This window comes from Aythya ferina (assembly GCF_964211825.1).
Source record: "Aythya ferina genome assembly, chromosome: 4".
Taxonomy (NCBI): Eukaryota; Metazoa; Chordata; class Aves; order Anseriformes; family Anatidae; genus Aythya; species Aythya ferina.
Window position 1 is genome coordinate 61,448,422 of NC_140300.1, and position 19,411 is coordinate 61,467,832.

A 19,411-nucleotide genomic window follows, 5' to 3' on the forward strand; every position below is an offset into this window, starting at 1 on the left:
CCAAAGGACCCTTTTTATATAGTAAACCACACCTCCCTCTCCTGAATTTAAACAAACCTTGCCTTGAAGACTTTTTGCCCCTTCCTCCTCCCCCAGGCTATTTCATAGGCTGGTGACAGCTGTGACATTTCGAGTCGCAGGTTTGTCTGTGCCTGTAAGGACAGGATTTGGATTTTATCTTTTGATTTTATCAACACAACTAGCAAGGGGCAGGGACAGGTGAAAGAGGCAAATGGTCAACAAAAGCCTGAGGGAGGTTTGGGTGGGTTGTGGGTCCGAACTTGGAAGCAGTGCAGAAATGAAAGGCCTCCAAGATCCGTAGCACCTTCTGAATAAGGAGCCGACTCTGCTTTACAAAATCTGAGTTATCAAGTGTGCTTTAAAGAAGGATACCCAGCTACAATGGCACTGGATCTTTCCCAGTGGTCAGCATCCACTTCACAGAAAGACTGTAAGCAATTTCTGGACAAAGGGAAACAAGCTGGAGAAAGACAATACCAGTTCCTCCATGAGGCTTGTATCTAAATTGGAAAAAAAATTACAGCAGAGGTAAAAGGAAAGTGAAAAACCACTTGCCATCACTGTGCTATTAGGACACAGGCAGTGTGTTGCAACACAGCCCACTGGCCTTCACAAAAAAAAGCTCACAGGACAGACACCAAGCAAAGAGCTGGCAGCCGGGCTCACGCCTGTTCCAGGCAGGTAGTAAGTGGGCTTGTGCAGCCTGAGCGACTTCATGTTTTGCAAGGTCAGGGTTTTTGGAAACCAGATGCTGGTGTAATGGATGCTGCCTGTCACCACTTCGTGGTGTGGAGGGCTGTGTCGCAAGGACGGGCTTGGCGGTGTGCCGGAGGGGAGAAGAATCACCTCTTGCATCATTCTCTGATTTCTTCCTATGTCACTCAGAATAGCATATGCTGAATTTATTAATGACTGTGCCTAATGCCCCCTGCTTGATGTTCTTTCTTTGGCCCTGATGTCAAGGTAAATGATTTCTCCTAAGCCCCCCAACCCTGCTTCGGAGATTATGCTTCCCTACCTGCACACAAAAGAGTCAGCATCACTATGCAGCTCTAAGAAGTGCTTGTGACTACAGATAAAACTGCAGAATGGCTGTTCTCCATTATGCTCTGTGTGATCTTCACTTAGATTGACCTGCTTAAAACTTTTAAACGCTAGGTCTGGCCAATCACTCCTGGCTCAACCTACTGCCAGGTATTTCCTCTTCTGAAATTAAAATGAAAAGACTGGCCTGGTCTCGCAGTGCAGATTTGAATTTCAGACTTCCTGAAGTTCAGGAGCATTCTGCCTTTGTTTTAATCCAGCCCACAGTAACACGGGACAGTTTTGCTTGCTTGCTTGTTTTCAAGAACCTGTTACTAAGATAAGACCTTACTCACGTAAGCATTTGCAAAGCTCAGGTCCCTCCGGCCTAGCCCTAGGGTGTACACAACATCAGTTGTGGAGCTCATGAATCTCCACAACTCCTTCGGAAAGTATTGGCAGCTGGAGGTGTTCTGCTGCTGGGAAAATCACACTCTGTGCATTGCATCGGTGGAAAAATGCTGTTCCTGTTTCGCATCCAAATGGGCTCTGTAAATCTCCTCTGGAGATCTCTCTTCAACAGCAAGCTCCCTGAAAGTGATTTCGACCCTGCCCATTAGTGCTGGAGGAGACAGGTGATGTGCCAGCCCGAGGGAGGTGTCACAGGATCCCAGGTAGGTCAGCAGCCAGCACGCAGGGGCAGTACTGGCTGTGCTCCAGGCTTCAAGGACTGTGACTGCTACACAAACCATCGCAGGAACAATTCCCTCTCACTACTTACCTCCTCTCTTCTCCAGAAGCAGTGGATCCACGCAAGGATTAGCCCAGTCCTGGAGCTACTTTGCAGCCCCGATGACACCACCAGACCGAGCCTGACGCACGCAGTGCTGGCAGCAGCAGCCTGGGGACGTGCAGCTTCTCTCATCCCCAACCAGTTGGCGAGGCGAAATCTGTGTGCAGATGCGAGGGGTTTTCCACCCAGCTGGGCCAGTGGCCTTACTCAGCTGGGTAAGTTTCCATGGCATAAGCGTGTTTCTCAAAATCCGCCTCCTGAGGTCGGGTTTGAAGCCTGGAGCAGGGGAAGCACAGAGAAACGTGTGCTGCTGTTAGCTACTTGACAGAGGACTTTGATCTCCAGAGCTGACAACCTAACACCTCCAAGAAGTAAGGCATTTCACAAAGCACTTTATTTGCCTTTTGTGAGACACGCATGGCGTTACTTGAGGGGTAAGTAGCAGTTACAGAGCACTGTCATCTACTACTGCTTATTGGTAAACAAAACAATGCATTATTTCCTGCTAACAGCTGAAAAAAATACTCCCAAAAGACACAAACTGATCACAGAGCAGCAACATCAAGCCACAGCCAGCACAGACCTAAACGCTCCACACACTACAGAGTCTCAAAGATTGGACTGAAAAGATCTAAAGGAGGCAATAACATAAAAGCTTGAACCTCAGCAAAGCAGAAAATGATTTACGGCCAGAGCCAGTGTAGATTTAACCCTCTGAGGACTGAAAGCTCAGACTGAAAGAAAGGCTTTCCACATTGCTCTCATTCTTGTCATATTCACACTGGTGGCTCCTGCTTCTCCCAGTGCTCCCAGCATGGTGCTGAGCTGTTCCCTCAGGCCCAGCTATGCCTTGATTGCCTCTAATAGCAGGGTATCCGCTGTAACTTGCACATGTCCAGCAGCCTCTGCAGCCAAGCATCCCCTAAAGGAACTAATGGGACAAGGCTGAGCCATCTGCAGCCACCGTCTTGGGGAAACAGCCTCTCTTTTTGGAGAAACTGATGATATCCTGAAGAACTGTTTTCCAAAAGCGGACTTTAAGCAGCAATACTCTGCATGGGAATGGTGGGTCCCACTTCCTGCTTAATTGCACCCAATTCCCAAACATTTCTGCACATGGGTGGGCTGCATATGCAGCTGCCAGGGGCCTGTGTGACCAGGGAACTCAGAAGGAACAGGGCTCCACAGCAGCATTCATTCCCTCACCAGCTGACAGGTTACTTGCCCGCTTTTTCTTTCACTGCACATCTAAGATCCAACGTCTTCTGCCTTGGAACTCTGGCCTGGCAAGGGCAAAGCAGGTTGTGAAACATCCCGGGCCAAATCCCCTGCCGGGGGAAGGCTGCTGGCTGCACCCTGAGGACAGAGCACTACCCTAAACGCTGGCTGAGCTGGGCAGCAGGCCTGGCCCCGTAAAGGCAGCAGCCCTTAAAGTGTTTCCACTTTAATCCCTCAGGCCCTGATGTCCTGGGAATGCTGAACTAGTCCCTGGGGAACAAAGGGAGCTGGGGACAAAGAACAGCACTGGCCACAGCTCCTGGTGCCTCTGGTGGCTGAAACCTTGCTGGAGCTGCTGGGCCAGCGACTGTAGCGTCGATCCAGATGGAGATTTTGCCTCCAGGACAACCTTGCTGGAAGAGCTGAACAGTGGAAGAGGCCAATGCTGAGGAGCACATGATGGCACAGAGCCAGGAGTTGTGGGCTAAAAGCTGTGGTGCTAAATCAGTCCAGAAGAAAAGAAGCTGCAGGATTAGTAGGTGCTCAGGAGTCGAGCAGCGCTGCCAGGAGAAAGCAGAGGCACTGTCACAGAGATCAGACACCACTGGAAATTAAAGCTGCTGTTATTTCCCCAGAAGGAATTGATCTGTATTCATCCCGGAGATCTGAGAAGAGTGCTAAGCTACCACCACAGGAGTTCTTGTTTATTAAACCAGCTAATAGACAAAAGGATAAGAAACCTGAGATCCTTAGAGCCAGCAAATCAGCCCTTAATTATAGTGCTCTTTTGTGTTTTAGGAGTACGTGAAGATGCCAGGTGAGACCTTTACTACTGCTAGACACAAATGGTAATCGGATTTGCTACAGGCACAAGTAAGCACACCTTCTCCAAACACCCACGGCCTTGGAAATTTACCTGCAAGCAGTTACTGTACACTGCTGGTATACAAGCAAATCTGTTCTAAGTACTGTGCTCAATGTTGGTCCTTTCTTGTTTTCTCCATCCCTCTGCCTTTTTCTGAAAGCAGAGATACAGAGCAGCAGAGCAGAAGGATGAATCAAACTCCCCTGCCACTAAGAACAGCCCCCAGGAAACTGCAAGAACCCCATAGGCTGCCAGAAGAAAGAAATTGTCTTGAGGATGAACACAGCGGTGTTCAACCCATTGTCTGCACTGCCTCACTGCCAGACAGACAGCCTCAGTGTGTGCTCATCACTGGAAGAAGGAAAATAAGAGGAAGTCGTATTTATTTCTAACCATCTTTCTGTGCAAATCGATGAGACACGCTCTGTTATACGTCTGGGTAAGACAAGCTCAGGACCCAGAGCCCCAGCAGTCTCACTCCAAGTGTTCACAGCACAGATTGCTCTGAGAGCATCCCCCATGTAACGCATCCTGGGGAAAGGCATCTCCCATCCAAGTGTTAAAATACACAGTGAAGAGCTGTTGAGCACTCCTACCTAGGAACAAAAGTTCGATACGTTTGTTCTTCTCTGCTGGGCTGGAAGAGGTGCACACTTCTTTCCCCTGAAAAACGAAAACCAGAAATTAAGAGGCACCAACAGCCCGAGAGCATACATGCACAGAGATCTGAGCAACTTGGCACCATCACTGGGCACCATCACCCAAAGCACACATCCTGACAGGGCAGCAGGCTCCTGCTGGTGAGCCACGTGGGATTTCACAGCTGAGCTGAGGTAAGCTGCTGCCTCGTCATGCCATCAGAGCACTGAGAGCACGTGGCTCCGCTTGGCTGGCCAGAAGGGCAAAAGACAGCAGGGTTGCACTTAATGGAGCAATACGAGCCCAGAAAAGCGAAAGAGGTGAGGCAGATGACCTCTGGATGCACCAGCCAGTGACACTAGCAAGAAAGCACAGCTCAGTTTGGGAAGTGGCAATTCAAGAAGGGGTTTGCCTCGAGTGGTACGCCCAAATGGCTTCTGACACCATGGCTAAAGTCAGGGACAGCACGCAGCAGCTGCAGGAGCCTAGAGTAGACTTGTAGCATTCCTTCTCTCCAGATACAGCCACTACACCACTCCTTTTTCTTGGACTCAGAACAGATTTCCCCTCCTGTGTGTCTGACAAAATGTGCCAATGTCTTGGGCAAGGAGTTGGCATGCAAACTGCACCTCGCTTCTGATCACCCGCAGCACAAAGAGGCTGTGGCCTCTACTTCTGTAACCTCGGCAGGACAGGAAGCTCGGAACAGGGATCACCTCAAGTCCTTCTGCTCCCTAGCAGTTAATGTTCAAGCTCTGGATGGAAAACAGTTCCTAGATCCCTGGCTCAGTCAAGGAACACAAGGAAACTAACCTTCAGACCACAGTAATGTTTTCCAAAGTTCCTTGGAGACTTGGGATTATAAATTCAACTCTAACCTTTGCAAAACTCTACCCCCAGCCACATGAAATCCCCAGAGAGCAAGCAAACAGGCCCTCGCAAAGTAAACAGATGTTGCATTTCGGCTGTTGCATAACTTGAACAGCAACTCTCTTAGTTTGGTCCACAAATCCACATGAGTGCAGGGTGGGCACAGCTCTAGGTGCACACACAAGGCTGCTGAACCAAACCAGGACTTGTGAAGGCACAGCACAGGACCTGTCCTGCAGCCACGGGGCATCTGTCCTCACAAAATGCTGAACGCCTCCTCCTGCAGGGACAACCAGGGAGGCTGGCAATCAGCCTTGACGCTGGTCCTGCCAGGCAAAGCACAGGCAGGGTTACAGCTGTGTGACCCCCTGACCTGGTACGTTTTGATGTATTTTGATGTAGGAGCTTTACCTAAATCCCCCACTGGGAAGAGACCGGTGGCCTAGCTCCACTCCCACCAAGTCCACGAGCTGCTTTCTCAAGAGCCCCCATGCATGCAGCTTTCCCGCAACAGCTTTGTAGTTCTCTTTTCAGCTTATTTATCCTTGACAAGAGACACAGCGACGAGCTGTTCCTATCTTTGTGCTACTGAGGGGGGATAAGGGAAGGAAGAGAGATCAGCAATGCACAGAAGGTCAAGGAGGAAGCGTGAGAGAACGAGGAGATGAGTTTGCCTTTCTAGGTCCAGGACAAGACTTCTCCCCATAGGGTAGTTCTTCTCCCACCGACTTCACTGGGTGGGAACGGAGCCAGCACGGAGTGCTCTGGAAATCCCATCACAAGCGCTTCCTTCATTTAGATATTTTAATAGTGTTTACATCTCTCTGATGAAGACATACTTGCTGCAGCCAAAAAAACCCACCAGCTCTCTTTGAAGAAGAAATGAAATGCTTCATTAATTCAAAAATTGTTGAGATCGCAAATCAGGAACAGAACATACAGGTCTAGAGGCAAGACTACTAATAATTCATGAGCAAAATGTTATGTTTATGCAACACCAAGGATGAGATTTTAATTGCTTATTACTCTAATTGATTTCATTCAGTTGTTATGGCAACTTTCTCCCCGTGGTACATGCACGACATCCCACTGTTGCAGGCGTAAGCCATAAAACGAGGCTATGTGACACAACGCAGTTGCAACACGTGTTGTAAAATAAATACTGATTATCTGCCCATGTGAAACAGGAGATGGACAAGAATCAAGGCTGTCTAGCACCTTCTACTCTAATGCTCCATTATTTCATGCTGATAAATCCCAGTTTCTCCCAGCTGTCCTTAGCTGATGTCTTGCCCTCTTACCTGCCCCACTGACTCCTCCTGGATTTCCCTACTTGCTCTGCTGGAGCAAAGCAGAGCTTGCTCTCTGAGCACGTACACTACTGAGCCACAGACTGCTGGTCTCCGCCATACAGGGACTCCATCTCTTAATCTTACATTCTCTTGTGACTTCTCAGTCCAACACAAACTGAGCTTTAAGGGAGCTGAGAACAGCAACAACCCAGAGCTCATACAGAAGCTGTACAGCCAGCTGCTGTCCCAGGGGGATCCCTTTCCCACAGAAACGTTCCCTTTCAGCCCCCCTTTGCCCCCACTCAAACCTGTCTTAGTGACAGGGCAGAGCACGCACTTGCCTTGAGACCGCAAGCATTCAAAGCTTACCTGGTGCAAGAAAGCCCAAAACAGCATTTAAAAAGCACGCAGGGCTCTGCTATTAAAAATAAGCCAACCCCCAAAAGCCCCATTCTTTGAACAAAGCCAGGCAAACCTCCTCTGAGGGATACACATCTACCTGACCCGGCAGAAATCAAAGATACGCCCAAATTACCAAACCACAGGAGTGAGCCTGACAGTGTTCCTGCAAGTTTCTTTTCATGCTGGGACCGACTTGAAAGTGGCTGAATGGTGCACCTGAAGCTTCATTACCCAGAGCAATCTCACAAGCTGTTAGCTAACCCGAGGACACCGCCCGTGGCTTCCTGCACTCACAACAGCTCACCTACACAGCCACGCATCACCTGCCAGCTCCTGAGCAGGGTGGGTGCTGGACTGAAGTGACCCGAGTGGGCACCCATGAAGTAGAAGCTGAACGGCTTTGCTGCAGCAGCTTTAAAGTTCAAAGCGGTCGCAGCTGACAGCCAGGAAGCTTAAAACATTACACTGGGTGCTGCCAAGATGAGCAGTTCCGTGATACAACTGGCTCGTAGTGGTGCACTTGAGTTATGAGACACAGGAGGGAGTCTCATGGAGCTCTTTTAGAAATAGCTGATCCGTCATATGTGGGAAGTGAGAAGCCTCAGTGTATTCCTGTGTTTAAAGAAGTAGCTATGAAGGCCATAAAGAACCTGAAAATTACCCCTGTTATTATTCTCAGTGGATTATTTTAACAGTAGCACTAGCCCTGTGCTTCCCACACACTGCCAACGAGCAGCAGTGCTCACTGCCAGCCTCACAGCACCCTATTCTTTCCCAAACCCTGCCCAGAGGGAGTCCAGCCCCAGCGCTCAGTGGGCAGGGTTTCCCTTTCCCTCCACAGCAGCAGTGCCAAGAGCAGGAAGACATGCTGCCTGGCAGAAAGAGCAGCTGTTTTCTCCATGCATAGGTCCTGGCTCCCTCTTTTAGTACTTCTCGGACTGGGAACAGCTTGCCACCAGGAGCCATTGAGAATCACAGAATCTACTGCAGAATCACAGGATCTATCACAGGATCTATCACAGGATCTATCACAGGATCTATCACAGGATCTATCACAGGATCTATCACAGGATCTATCACAGGATCTATCACAGGATCTATCACAGGATCTATCACAGGATCTATCACAGGATCTATCACAGGATCTATCACAGGATCTATCACAGGATCTATCACAGGATCTATCACAGGATCTATCACAGGATCTATCACAGGATCTATCACAGGATCTATCACAGGATCATAGAATCTATCATGGAATCACAGAATTTATCACAGAATTATATTAATGATCATAGAATCACATTATCACTGGATCTATCAAAAATCTATTACAAAATCTATCATAGATTCATAGAATCCATCCTAGAATCATAGAATCTATCATAGAAGAATAGAACCTACCAGAGAATCTATCATAGAATCAATCATAGAATCCATTCTTAGAGCCCACCATAGAATCATAGAATCCATCACAGAATCCACCATAGAACCAAAGAATCTATCATAAAATAACAGAATCTATCAGAGAATCATATTTATCATTACCTATCACACAATGTATCATAGAATCAGAGAATCCATCATGGAGTCACAGAATCTACCATAGAATTCATCCAAGAATCCATCATAGAGCCCAACATAGAATCCATCATAGAATAGACCACAGAATCATAGAACCTATCATAGAATGCATCAAAGAATACTAGAATCCATCATAGAGCCCAATATAGAATCACAGAATCCTATTACTAATCATAGAATCACATTATCACAGAATCTATCAAAAATCTATCAATCTCATACAATCACAGAATCCGTCATAGAATCCATCACGGAACCTATCAAAGGATCACAGAATCTATCATAGAATCAGAAATTCTATCGCAGAATCTATCACAAAATCACAGAACCTATCAGAGAATCTATCACAGAATCTATCAGTAAATCTATCGTAGTATCTATCAGAGGATCATAGAATCTGTCATAAAATCATAGAATCTATCACAGAATCTCTCAGCATCTATTACAGAATCATGGAATCTATCATAGGATGTGTCATAGGATAACAGAATCTGTCATAGGATTGTAGAATCTGTCATAGAAACTGTTATGGAATAATAGAATCTCTCAGAGTCACAGAATCTGTCACAGAACCATGGAATCTATCATGGAATAATGAATTATTTCCTGGGATCTGTCTCAGGATCTATCAGGGATATCCCAGGATCTATCCCCACATCACGGAATCCATCCTGGCATCCATCCCAGCATCTACGAGGGATATCTTGACATCCATCCCAGAATGTAGAAGATCAAAGAGAATCTGCTCTCTGATCTTGCCCCATACAAAGATGAAACTGACTGGCCTGTAGTTCTCCAGATCTAGCTTTTTTTCCTTTTTCAAAAGGGGGGTTAGATTTCCCCATTTCAAGTCACCAGAAACTTCACTGGATCTCAGGAACTTCTCAGATACGACACAAAGTGGCTTAACAGTGTTATGTGCCAGTTCCCTCAGTACTTTCAGATACATTTCATCAGGTCCCATGGACTTGTCCACCTTCAGGTTCCTTAAATGGTCTCACACCTGATCCTCTCCTACAGTTGGCAGTAATTCTCCCAGTCCCCCCTTGCCTTTGTGACTTGGTCAGTGAATCTTCTCTCACTTTTCCATGTTCATCCTGAGTAATTTTCAATGCCTTTCTTCCTATGCTATGAAAGCTCATTGAGGTCCTACAGCGAAAAGCCAGCTAGACATTTGGGGCCCCTTGTCCATTATTTTGAAACAGAGACCAGAAATATTTCCTAAGATGGCATGTTGACAGGAAGAGGGAACTGATTCAAGTGTGTTTTTTTTTTTTTAATGACTTATTGTAGATCTGATTGCAATGACAGACACATCCAGTGATCAGATTTCACCCGGAAGACTGTAAACAGCAGCAAGCAGACAGCAAAACCCAAGGCGCTTGGTGCATGACCACCCCTAACTTTACCACTAGCGGGAGCTCTCCTTTGACAGATGCTCAAACACCATCAGCAAAACTCATCCCAGCACGTAGCAGAGCGCAGCTGCAGCTGGGTGATAAGCAGAGGATGCCTCTCACCAGCTTTCAAAATCAAGAGCAGCAAAGCTGAGAAGAGATTCACGTCCAGCACCAAGCCACACACAGGCTTTTTTTGCCAACAGCTTACCAAAACTTCCAGAGGACCCAGGAGCAGCTGAGATACCACACAAGCTAGAGAGCAGCAAGCAAGCCAAATGCTTCAAGTACAACCAACCGTGACTCACACCAGTTAGCAAATACAGCAATTGGTTTATTTTTGTTCTCAACTCAAACAGGACGCAGTAGGTTCATTACTTGCAACCAAGGTACTCTATTTCCAAAGTGAGCTTCCAGGTGCTGAGTCGCAGTAAGAAGTCTTCTAGTGTACAGTGCTCATATCATACAGAGTACACAATAAATTAATATCTACATGCAACATACCTACAAAAGTTACAAGGTAAAAAAATACAGTATTTTCTGCTCATTTTTTTGTTTTAAATTTTTTTTCTGTACATTTTTAATTTACATTTTTATTTACATTTTTTGTAAACTTTTTGTATTTTTATAAAACTGAAATCATGTAACAGTTATGAACTTACAGCACTGCTCATATTCTAAAACAACTCTTCCCCCTACAAAACGGCCTCTGGCTTCTTTGCTCCTTCATTCCTACTTTGGCACCACCACGCTTCTCACCGTTACTCTGAGTTAATGCCGCCTGCTCCCTGCCATACTCTCAGTACAGAGGAGTGCAAGCAGACTTCAGTTCATGTGCTTCGTTACAAAGTTCAGGAAAAACCATTACATTAACTACTTCATCAACATCACATTTACCTGATATTACTGCATAATATCAACGTTTCCTGCACTAACTGCTTTACATAAGCATGCAAACAAGTCTGATTATGACTCAATCAATAACATGAATATACTGAAATCAACTACAAGGGTTAAATATTCAAAGGAATGTAGACTTCAAGATTGACCGTGTCAATAAGCCTAGACTAACAATATGGACTTACATGTTAACACTAAGATTTTAAACACACCGAAGCATACATCGTGAGTTTCAGTGTGAGCTCATCTGCATTAAAGAAAAACATGAAAGTAAGCCCTGTCACATTTTACGCTACCACTTTTAGTAAAAGCTCATATTGACTAGAAATCTCTTACCATGCATACTCCTAATTTGAAACAGGGATTCCTGAAGTGTATGAAAAACTAAGCTTTAAATAAAAACTGCTTGAAAAAACACAAGATTCTGCTGAAAAGGAGCCCAGCACATGAAGTGTTAAAGCAGTTTCAGTATTAAGAAGGCCCATCTGACAGTAAATCACTTCAGCATGGTACTGTGTGCGCATCATGCCACTTGAACCACTCAGCCAATTTGATCTCTGCAGAGCAGAGGGGCTCTCACAGGAGGACTCCGTGCCAAGCCCCTGCCAGAGCAGCACCAATACTGAGTTCAGAGAAGCTGCTCAGGGTTTTGTCACACTGAAGCCTGAGAACCTCATAGGACAATGATTGTGCAGCCCCTCTTAGTCCATTCCCATGCTTGACTGTCCCCATGGAGCCCCAAGTCTTCTATTACTTTAACTGAAAACCTCCCATTTCAACCTATGTGGGACATGTCTCATTCTTACTCCATGAACTTCAGTCAAGGCCATGAAATAATCATCCCAGCAACCTTCTCTCACATACTGAAAGGCTGCTGTTCGACCCTACTCCCCCTCAAAGCCCTGTGTGCCAAGCTGAGTAACCCCATTTCCCCCAGCCTTTCCTCACAGGCCCTGTACCCCAGACCCCCTGACCACCTTGGCAGCTGTGTGACAGACTTGAACAAGCTGGGCCCAAACTGGACACTGCTCCAGGCAAGAACAAACGTCAAGTAAAGGGAAGAAAAACTTACTTCCCTCAACTCGCAGCCTGTTCATGCAGCCCAGTATGCTGGCAGCCTGCCGTGCTGCTGAACACCGCTGCTTATGTTTAGCTGCTAAGTATCAGGGCCACCAGGTACAGGACTGCACTTATCCCTGTCGACATCAAAACTGAACATCAACTTTTTGGCTGAACTGGGACCTGAATGGGAGTTGTTTTGTTTTTTTCCTCTTTAAGAGTTAGAAAAGCAAAAACAAGGCAGGCATTCAAAGCATTGTTGTACCACAGCAACTCTTGCCTTAAACACAGACGGTTTACAGAACACCACCTCCTCTTATTATTGCCAAAACTATGGTGCATTAAAAAATCTTAACCTACTACAATCAAGACTTAATGCGAAGACTGAGAGTTAAGAGTTTGCCATTTTGTTTTAGTTTTGAGTTCAAAGAAGAAGGTGCCTTCCAGATCACTGGGAGGAGAACTGCTAAGGCTTTCTTCTCCGCTGCTCATATCTTCACAGGAGTCTTCACTGGAAGGAAGAGTAGGAAAGATTTTAAACATAGCACAACGCCATGAAAGAGGTAAAGCGTTCCTCAATCCTGGGTTTTCATGCAAACTGCTCTGCTCCTAGCTAACATTTCAGGACTAAACACTCCTCGGCACTAGGGCTTAAGTCATAACAAGGTACAGCTTTCTTTTTCCTAATGCCAAAAAAGTCCTACCAATCAAGACTCCAGTGCTCCACATTTCTGATGAAAATGATTTTTTAAGACTCTGTAAGCCTCCTTTACTATCTACAAGGAACACATCCCACCCCCCAAAGCATGCCTTGTGCTTCTTGAACATCGCAATGACAGTTCCACAGTTTTTCTTCTGCGAAGATCTATTTTTAAGTCCACTACTCTTTTCAAAGGTAACATTTTCTCAAAAGTTACTGAATAAGCCTCATTATTCAGTGTTATCATTAATATTTCCAGAAAATAAGGACCTCCCCCAGGGTAGCTGCCAGTTTTACCAACCTTTCGCTTTCATTGAAACAGCCACCCTCTGGTATCGTTGGCAACTCAGGAACGCTGTAGTAACTGTTCTGTAGATTCTGGGCTGTCCGTCTTGAAACAATCCAAACGAGCTTTTTATGATCTGGCTTGCAACACTCAGGAGAAGAATAATCTGCCAGGCATTTCGAGACCAGTTCCCTCCAGTAAAGGAGGTCACTGTCACTTATCTGGAAAGTGAAAAAACAACTGAGTTATTATATTAGCAGGCAGAAAAGATAACCCCTCCCTCCACTTTACCTTAAAAGAAGTGACTGAATGAAACAATCAGTCAAGAGAAATGATATTCCTGTCACACCTCTGTCAAAGTTCTGCTGCTTTTGAAGGTGAACACCTATACACCCCCTAGAAACAACCATCTGAGTTGGAGTTGCCTGTCAGTGACTATTAACATTTTTAATGTTTCCACAGGGAAAAATGTGACGGAGCATTTTTGAGGGCTTTACTTGTGTGAACACATCACAGTGAGAGTAACAGAAGGCAGTGTACGAGGGTCCTGCTGCCCTTGTGATAATACCATCTTTTAAAGATGGTGTCATACTTTAAAAAACACTCCCACTCCTCAAGAAACTGGGGTAGTTCAGGTTGACTACAACAGTGCTAAGTCTGTTTTAGACTATCGCTTGCTACAACACGCAGCTAGAAGCTATAAATTTTATGAGAGCTATTTAGACAAAAAGAATAACTTGCCCTGCAGACAGTTTAGTCATCCTAACAGACAGAAATCTTTAAAACATGCAGCTGGAACTGTACAAGTTACATCAGCTGCTTGTTAAAACATGTACCTTGTAGGTATTAGATCAGCAATTCTTCTCATTTTATACATTTAACCCAGTTTTTAAGCTATAATCATTTTGCATGTTGAGTAGGTGCCAAGATGTGCCACTGAGAAGTGACTACTCCATCCCATTCTGTACTAGGGAGTGGTTATTTGCATTTGGCATTCTATCAATGGAGCAGTGTAGGAATTTCAGACATGCTTAAAGGTGTGTTTCATGGCTCGTTTCAGCTGATGCCAAGCACTACCTGCGCAGACTGCTTGCTGACAGCAGGTGTCCCTTACATGTAAGGCTGCACACATCATTAGCTGTCCCAGCAACTGCAGAAATAACCCACCAAAAACACCTACCTTTGAATGCTTTTGAACACGCAGAAGTATCTCAAACAGCTCAACAGATTTCAAAGTCTGAACTTCAAGAGTGAGAAGGCACAAGGCCAGGACAGATGGCTAGAAGGACAAAAAACACTGCTCAGCATACACGAATCAAAGCGTACTCAGAAGTCAACAAAAAGCTACTTCGACTTACTTTTGCTTTAGAGAAGACTAGACGACAGTTGCAAGCTTTCAGTTGTGCTTCCAATTTGTCCAGATTCAATACTTCTTTCCTGTAAGACACCCAAGAGAAGCAGCATTCATGTCAACAAGTATTAACACATCAGGAAGTGAGACAAAAAGAGCAGCCTCCTCTCTAGCCAACCCCATAATCGTTTTAAGATGCAGCTGAAGAAAAAAAGACCTTTGCTAACAGCATCAACATGCAACTCAACTCACCTTTCTGAGGTATGACAGAGTACAATTGTATGGTACAAGTGCAAGAAAGTTAAGGCAGTAGTAGCTTTAAATTCAAAGTGCAACTTCTCTGAAATTATCTTTTCCATCCGTTTCAGGTCGGACACAGTGCATTTACATTGGCTGATGCGGATAATCTCATGAGCAGATGGAATATTGCATTCTTCTTCAACTACTCGGGCAGCCAGCTGGAAACAACAAACTCCAATGCAGGACAAATGCTTCGGTTTCACCTAGAAGAGGAAACACCATGAATACTTCCCACCTGTATATGTGGTGCTTGCCAAACAGGGAAAAAACAGCTCACCCAGCCTGAGTAGTTTTGAAATATTTACAGTTCAACAGAAAGACTGAACTTATCTCCATTAGACCTGACATCAGTCCGCTCATACACCTGATGCAATCATGACTAGTTTCATCACTTCGGTTTCACCACAAGGCAGAGCCAATACAGCAGAAGCAACCTGTCACTGCCAAGTTGAAGGACACCGAAGTTCAACAGCCGAGCACCCTCTGTTGAAGCCGTTCCACACCACTACGCTATGAAAACATGACAAAGCAAGAGCTGCACTACCTCCCTTCTCCAAGTGGCAGTGCTCACTTACTCTTTTAAAGCCCAACCAAATCCGGCCCGAGCTTGTTCTAGGCAGTCCTACCGCTCAACAACTAGTCCCTCTCTCTGCTGTTCCCTGCCATATACCAGGAAAAATGTTTTTGTGCAACCCTGAGTCAGGCCAGAGAACTGATCCAACTCTAGACATTAATATTTCTGCCAGCTCAGTAATGTGGAAATGATTTAAGTTCAAGATCTGCCACAAAGCAGCACAAACACAAAAGAAAAACACCCAGAAGATGATCTTGTGGCATTAGTTCCAGCTCAAAACTAAGCTTCTATCACAGTACTTGTATTTCAGTACTACCACAGTACCTAGAAGTAGGTTTCAACATTTTTTTTTTTTTATTTCTTTCTTTATTAAATCATACTTAGTTTTTTGTATCTGCCTGGTAAAGGCTACAGGCTTACTGTAAATAAAATACACCATGCTGCTACTTGTCTTTAAAGGTAAGAAGAGGCCATAAAGTAGTGAATGTATCACCACAATATAAGCTAATATGTCATGCAAGAACTGTGCTCTACTTCCCAGCTTGCCTATAAGCACTTTAGCAACATCAGTAACCTAAGAACAGTAAATAGCTTTTTGAAATGATCTAGGAACAGTCCCAGATCACAATCTTTCCCCCCCTCCCCCCCATTTGTCTGGGAAGAAAGTTCACAGGAAACCTGTATATTCCCAGCTGACACTACAGCAGGTCCCCTTTCCCCCCAGATTTACCTTCATAAGAGCCAGGAATCTGTCCAAAATGTTAACAGCCAAAACAAACGTCTCAGTTGAAAACCCAAAGAAGTTGGTCAGGCTCCAGAGATCTTCCACCTTGGCATTCCTTTGTCTGGGGCACAGGGTATTTTCATTCTGTGGCAAGAAAAGCAGAGTCAGAACTGAACAACAGAGGACCGTCAACACTCCCAGACCAGTCTTACTTAGACTAAAGGGAAACAATTCTTTGTTTTCCTCCCCTTAAATACTTCCTGTTGCTGTCTTTTAACCTAGGAGGTTTTCAGTCACGTACTTGAGACTCAAAAGCCGCTCAGCAGTGCAATACCCAAATCTTTAAGTGCACACTTACCAGATGACAATTCTCACCAAGTGCACACACGCACACACAGAGACTCCTAACCTCGGGGAATCTGAGGACCAAACCCAGCTAATCCTCTGTTCTGCCTGACTGCAAATAACTAGGCAACCACAAGTTCTGCTTTCAAAACAAGCAAGCAGACTGATTCCAAAGAGGTTCTTTCCATCAAATATTAAGGCAACAACAACAAAAACTGAAAACTACCTGACAGAAAGCCCCCCTGCGACAGCACAACGCCTTCTAAACACAGCAGCAGCTTGCGCAGGGCGGCAGAACACAAGCCCGGAGCCCCTCGGGGAGCACAAACACCCCCCCCCCCCAGCTCCGGGCCTCCCCCCGGCCCCCCCTCACCTCGGCCGCGCTCTCGATGAGGCTGAGCCCCTTCTCGCGGGGCTGGAAGCGCCCCTCCTGCTCCAGCTGCAGGTTCAGCTGCTTGAACAGCCGCAGCGCCTCGCTGCTCATCCTCGCTCCCCTCCTCCCCCCCCCCGGAGCCGGGGGCCGCCTCAGGGAGGGAAGGAGGCCGGGAGGCCGCCGGCCGCTGCCAGCTCTCGCCTCAGGCGCCGCCGAGGGGGCGCCGGGCCCCCCGCCCCGGCTCGCTTCCCCTCAGCGCTCGGAGGCCGGGCGGCTCCCCCGCGGGCCCCGCATCCAGGCAGGGCCGCCCGCGCCCCGCAGCGGGTCACTGCGATGCCCGCGGCGCCGCCGCCATCCCGAGCCGCCGCCCCCCGCCCCGACTCCGCCACCGCCGCCGCCCCACAGCAAAATGGAGGCGGCGCAGCCCCGCCCCCCCGGTTTTGTTCTCAGCGCGGAGTGATCTCCTCTAGGTCCGGCCGCAGGGCGTAAAGTAGTCCGCGCGCAGCCGCGAACCCTAGCGGAGCGCTGAGAGGCTTCGGCGCTCAGGACCCGCTGCAGCCACCGGGATAAGCCCCTGCCTAGCGGGCAGCGGGGACAAAACCGCGCTCCTCCTAACGAGCGCCAAGCTCCGGCGGAGGGACACAGCGAAGTCACATCACTCCTTTAAAGGGCCCCGGCCCCTTTGTGGCGCCTCGCCCGTTTCAAACAGTCCGCCCGCTCTCTGCCGCGCCCTGATTGGCCGCCAGCGCTGCTCCCCCCTCCCCTCGCCCCGCCCCGCGCGTTGTGTTGTTTACCGCCCGCGATTGGCCGCCGGGCCGGGGCGGGTCAGCGCTGATTGGCCGGCCGAGTTCTGCCTCTGCCCCGCCCACAGCCGCGGGCCTTAGCAACGGCTCACCGGTTGGGGGGGGGGGGGGGGGGGCTGCGCGCGCGGGCGGCGGGAGCGCGCGGAGGTGGCCGCCAACGGTCGCTGCCAACGGTCGGTCCCCGTCAGCGGCCCCACAGAAAATTTCAACAAACAGCAAATGTTCGTTAAATGGCGCTGTCTGGAAAAATAAGCCGCCCTCTCCACAACACAGTCAGCAATGTTGCTATGCCACTCGCTATTTCTAGGCGCAGTTACTGGCTGCCGTGCCAGCGATGACGGCCGACAATTTCTTCAAGTTTATTTCGATGCCGGGCGCTCCTGGGCTCCCACACACACGCGCCAGGTCTCCTTGAGATATTCCTGATGGGACGGTGCCCCTGTGGTACCACCGAGAGAGGGGGGTGGGAGAGTTTATCCAGCAGAGACACAGTGCCGACAGCACTACACCAGGGTGCTACTTGGTGTCTTTGCTACCTATGGTGCGTTGTGCAAATTAACCAAAGCAAGAAGCCTTGGGCCCCTTACCAAGGTCAGTCTCTTAGTAAGACTGTGAGCCTGTCTTAAGAAACTGGCAGAAACTGGCCCTGCGGATGGACAAGAGCCAAGGAGCAACTGAGTCTGCGCAGAGACAAGAGGTCAACTAGCAGTGATGAGGAAGAGTCATCAGCCTTCATCCCCATGAGTCTTGACAACCACCACCAGGAGACACTGCGCAAGCACAGATGGGAGGAGTTTGTGAAAATGACTCCTTGAACTAATCTTAATGCTAAGCAGGGACAGGTTATGGATATGTATAGGCGTAGTGTGAAACTTCAAGCATATACAACTCTTTGCTGCATATAACCAAGGCAAGTTGCTGCATCAGGCGCACATGACTTTGGTGGGACTACCCCCATGCTGCCCAGCGCTGAATAAACTTACCAACTTTACAATCTTACTGATTGTGGAGTCCGTTTTCCACAAATCACCATCAGTTATCTCTGAACAGCCCGAGTTATAGCACCCCTGCGAGGTGAATGAACTGGCACGGCAGCTGACGACTTCTGACTGAAGCCAAGAGATAAAAGCAGTTTTAGGATCTGCAATAGCTGCAGCTCTGCTCCAGTCTGAACAGCAACGCTTGCTGTTAGCAGAGCTGGCTTCAAACCGCCTGCTTGCAGCGGCGCCGTGTACGTGGGGCGTGCGGGCTGAGGCTCTGAGCTGCAGCCTGACACCCAACCCCCTGGGCAGTTGTCACTTCTGTCCCCCACATCCTGCAGTGTCTTGCCCCCACCGAGCTGCAGCATGGATGTTCTCCCTCTGACCGCTGAACTGCTCGGCCCAGCTGCACATATGTTCCAGTTTACCTAAACGCCAAAAAAGGTTCGTTTGCTGAACACATGGCATGACAACTAAAAATACTAATTTGGCCGTCTACTTGCATCCTCTTTACTAATTTAAACTTAGTGGAGCACTCTGCAAAATGATCATTCGTATCTCCAGTAAATGGAGGAGGGGGGAAAATCTGTTCCCAGCTCGGCTGTGCTTTTGTGCAGCTTGGCATCAGACGGGTGCGTTTTCTGTGCTAGGAGATGAGGATACCTGCCCCTCTTTCTTTCTCCAAAATTAACTGAGCTGTTGCAAAGAGCTGAGCTGGCCTGAAAAACAACACCACCAACAAAACGCAAAGAAAACAGAAGGATCCTTAGTTTAAGCAATGCACTCATCAGCATCATATTTGGGATTATTAACGGGGAAACTTAGTCTGCTCCCTGTGCTGTCTGGACCTGGCACTACAATCAAGTGTTGCAGGCAAAGGAGGAGTCACGGTAAGGCCTAGAAATATAATCT

At 47.5% G+C, this 19,411-nt stretch overlaps 1 protein-coding gene across 1 annotated transcript; it reads right to left on the reverse strand.

Annotated features, from left to right (window-relative positions):
• Positions 1-10,417: 10,417 nt before the first annotated feature.
• CCNG2 (cyclin G2) lies at positions 10,418-16,970 on the reverse strand. Its single transcript, XM_084519276.1, has 7 exons — positions 16,717-16,970; positions 16,005-16,142; positions 14,653-14,903; positions 14,408-14,486; positions 14,230-14,328; positions 13,065-13,270; positions 10,418-12,574 (listed from the first exon to the last, which is right to left on the reverse strand). The coding sequence occupies exons 1-7, from the start codon at positions 16,825-16,827 to the stop codon at positions 12,436-12,438; spliced, it is 1,023 nt and encodes a 340-aa protein (XP_084375402.1). The 5' UTR covers positions 16,828-16,970; the 3' UTR covers positions 10,418-12,435.
• Positions 16,971-19,411: the final 2,441 nt, after the last annotated feature.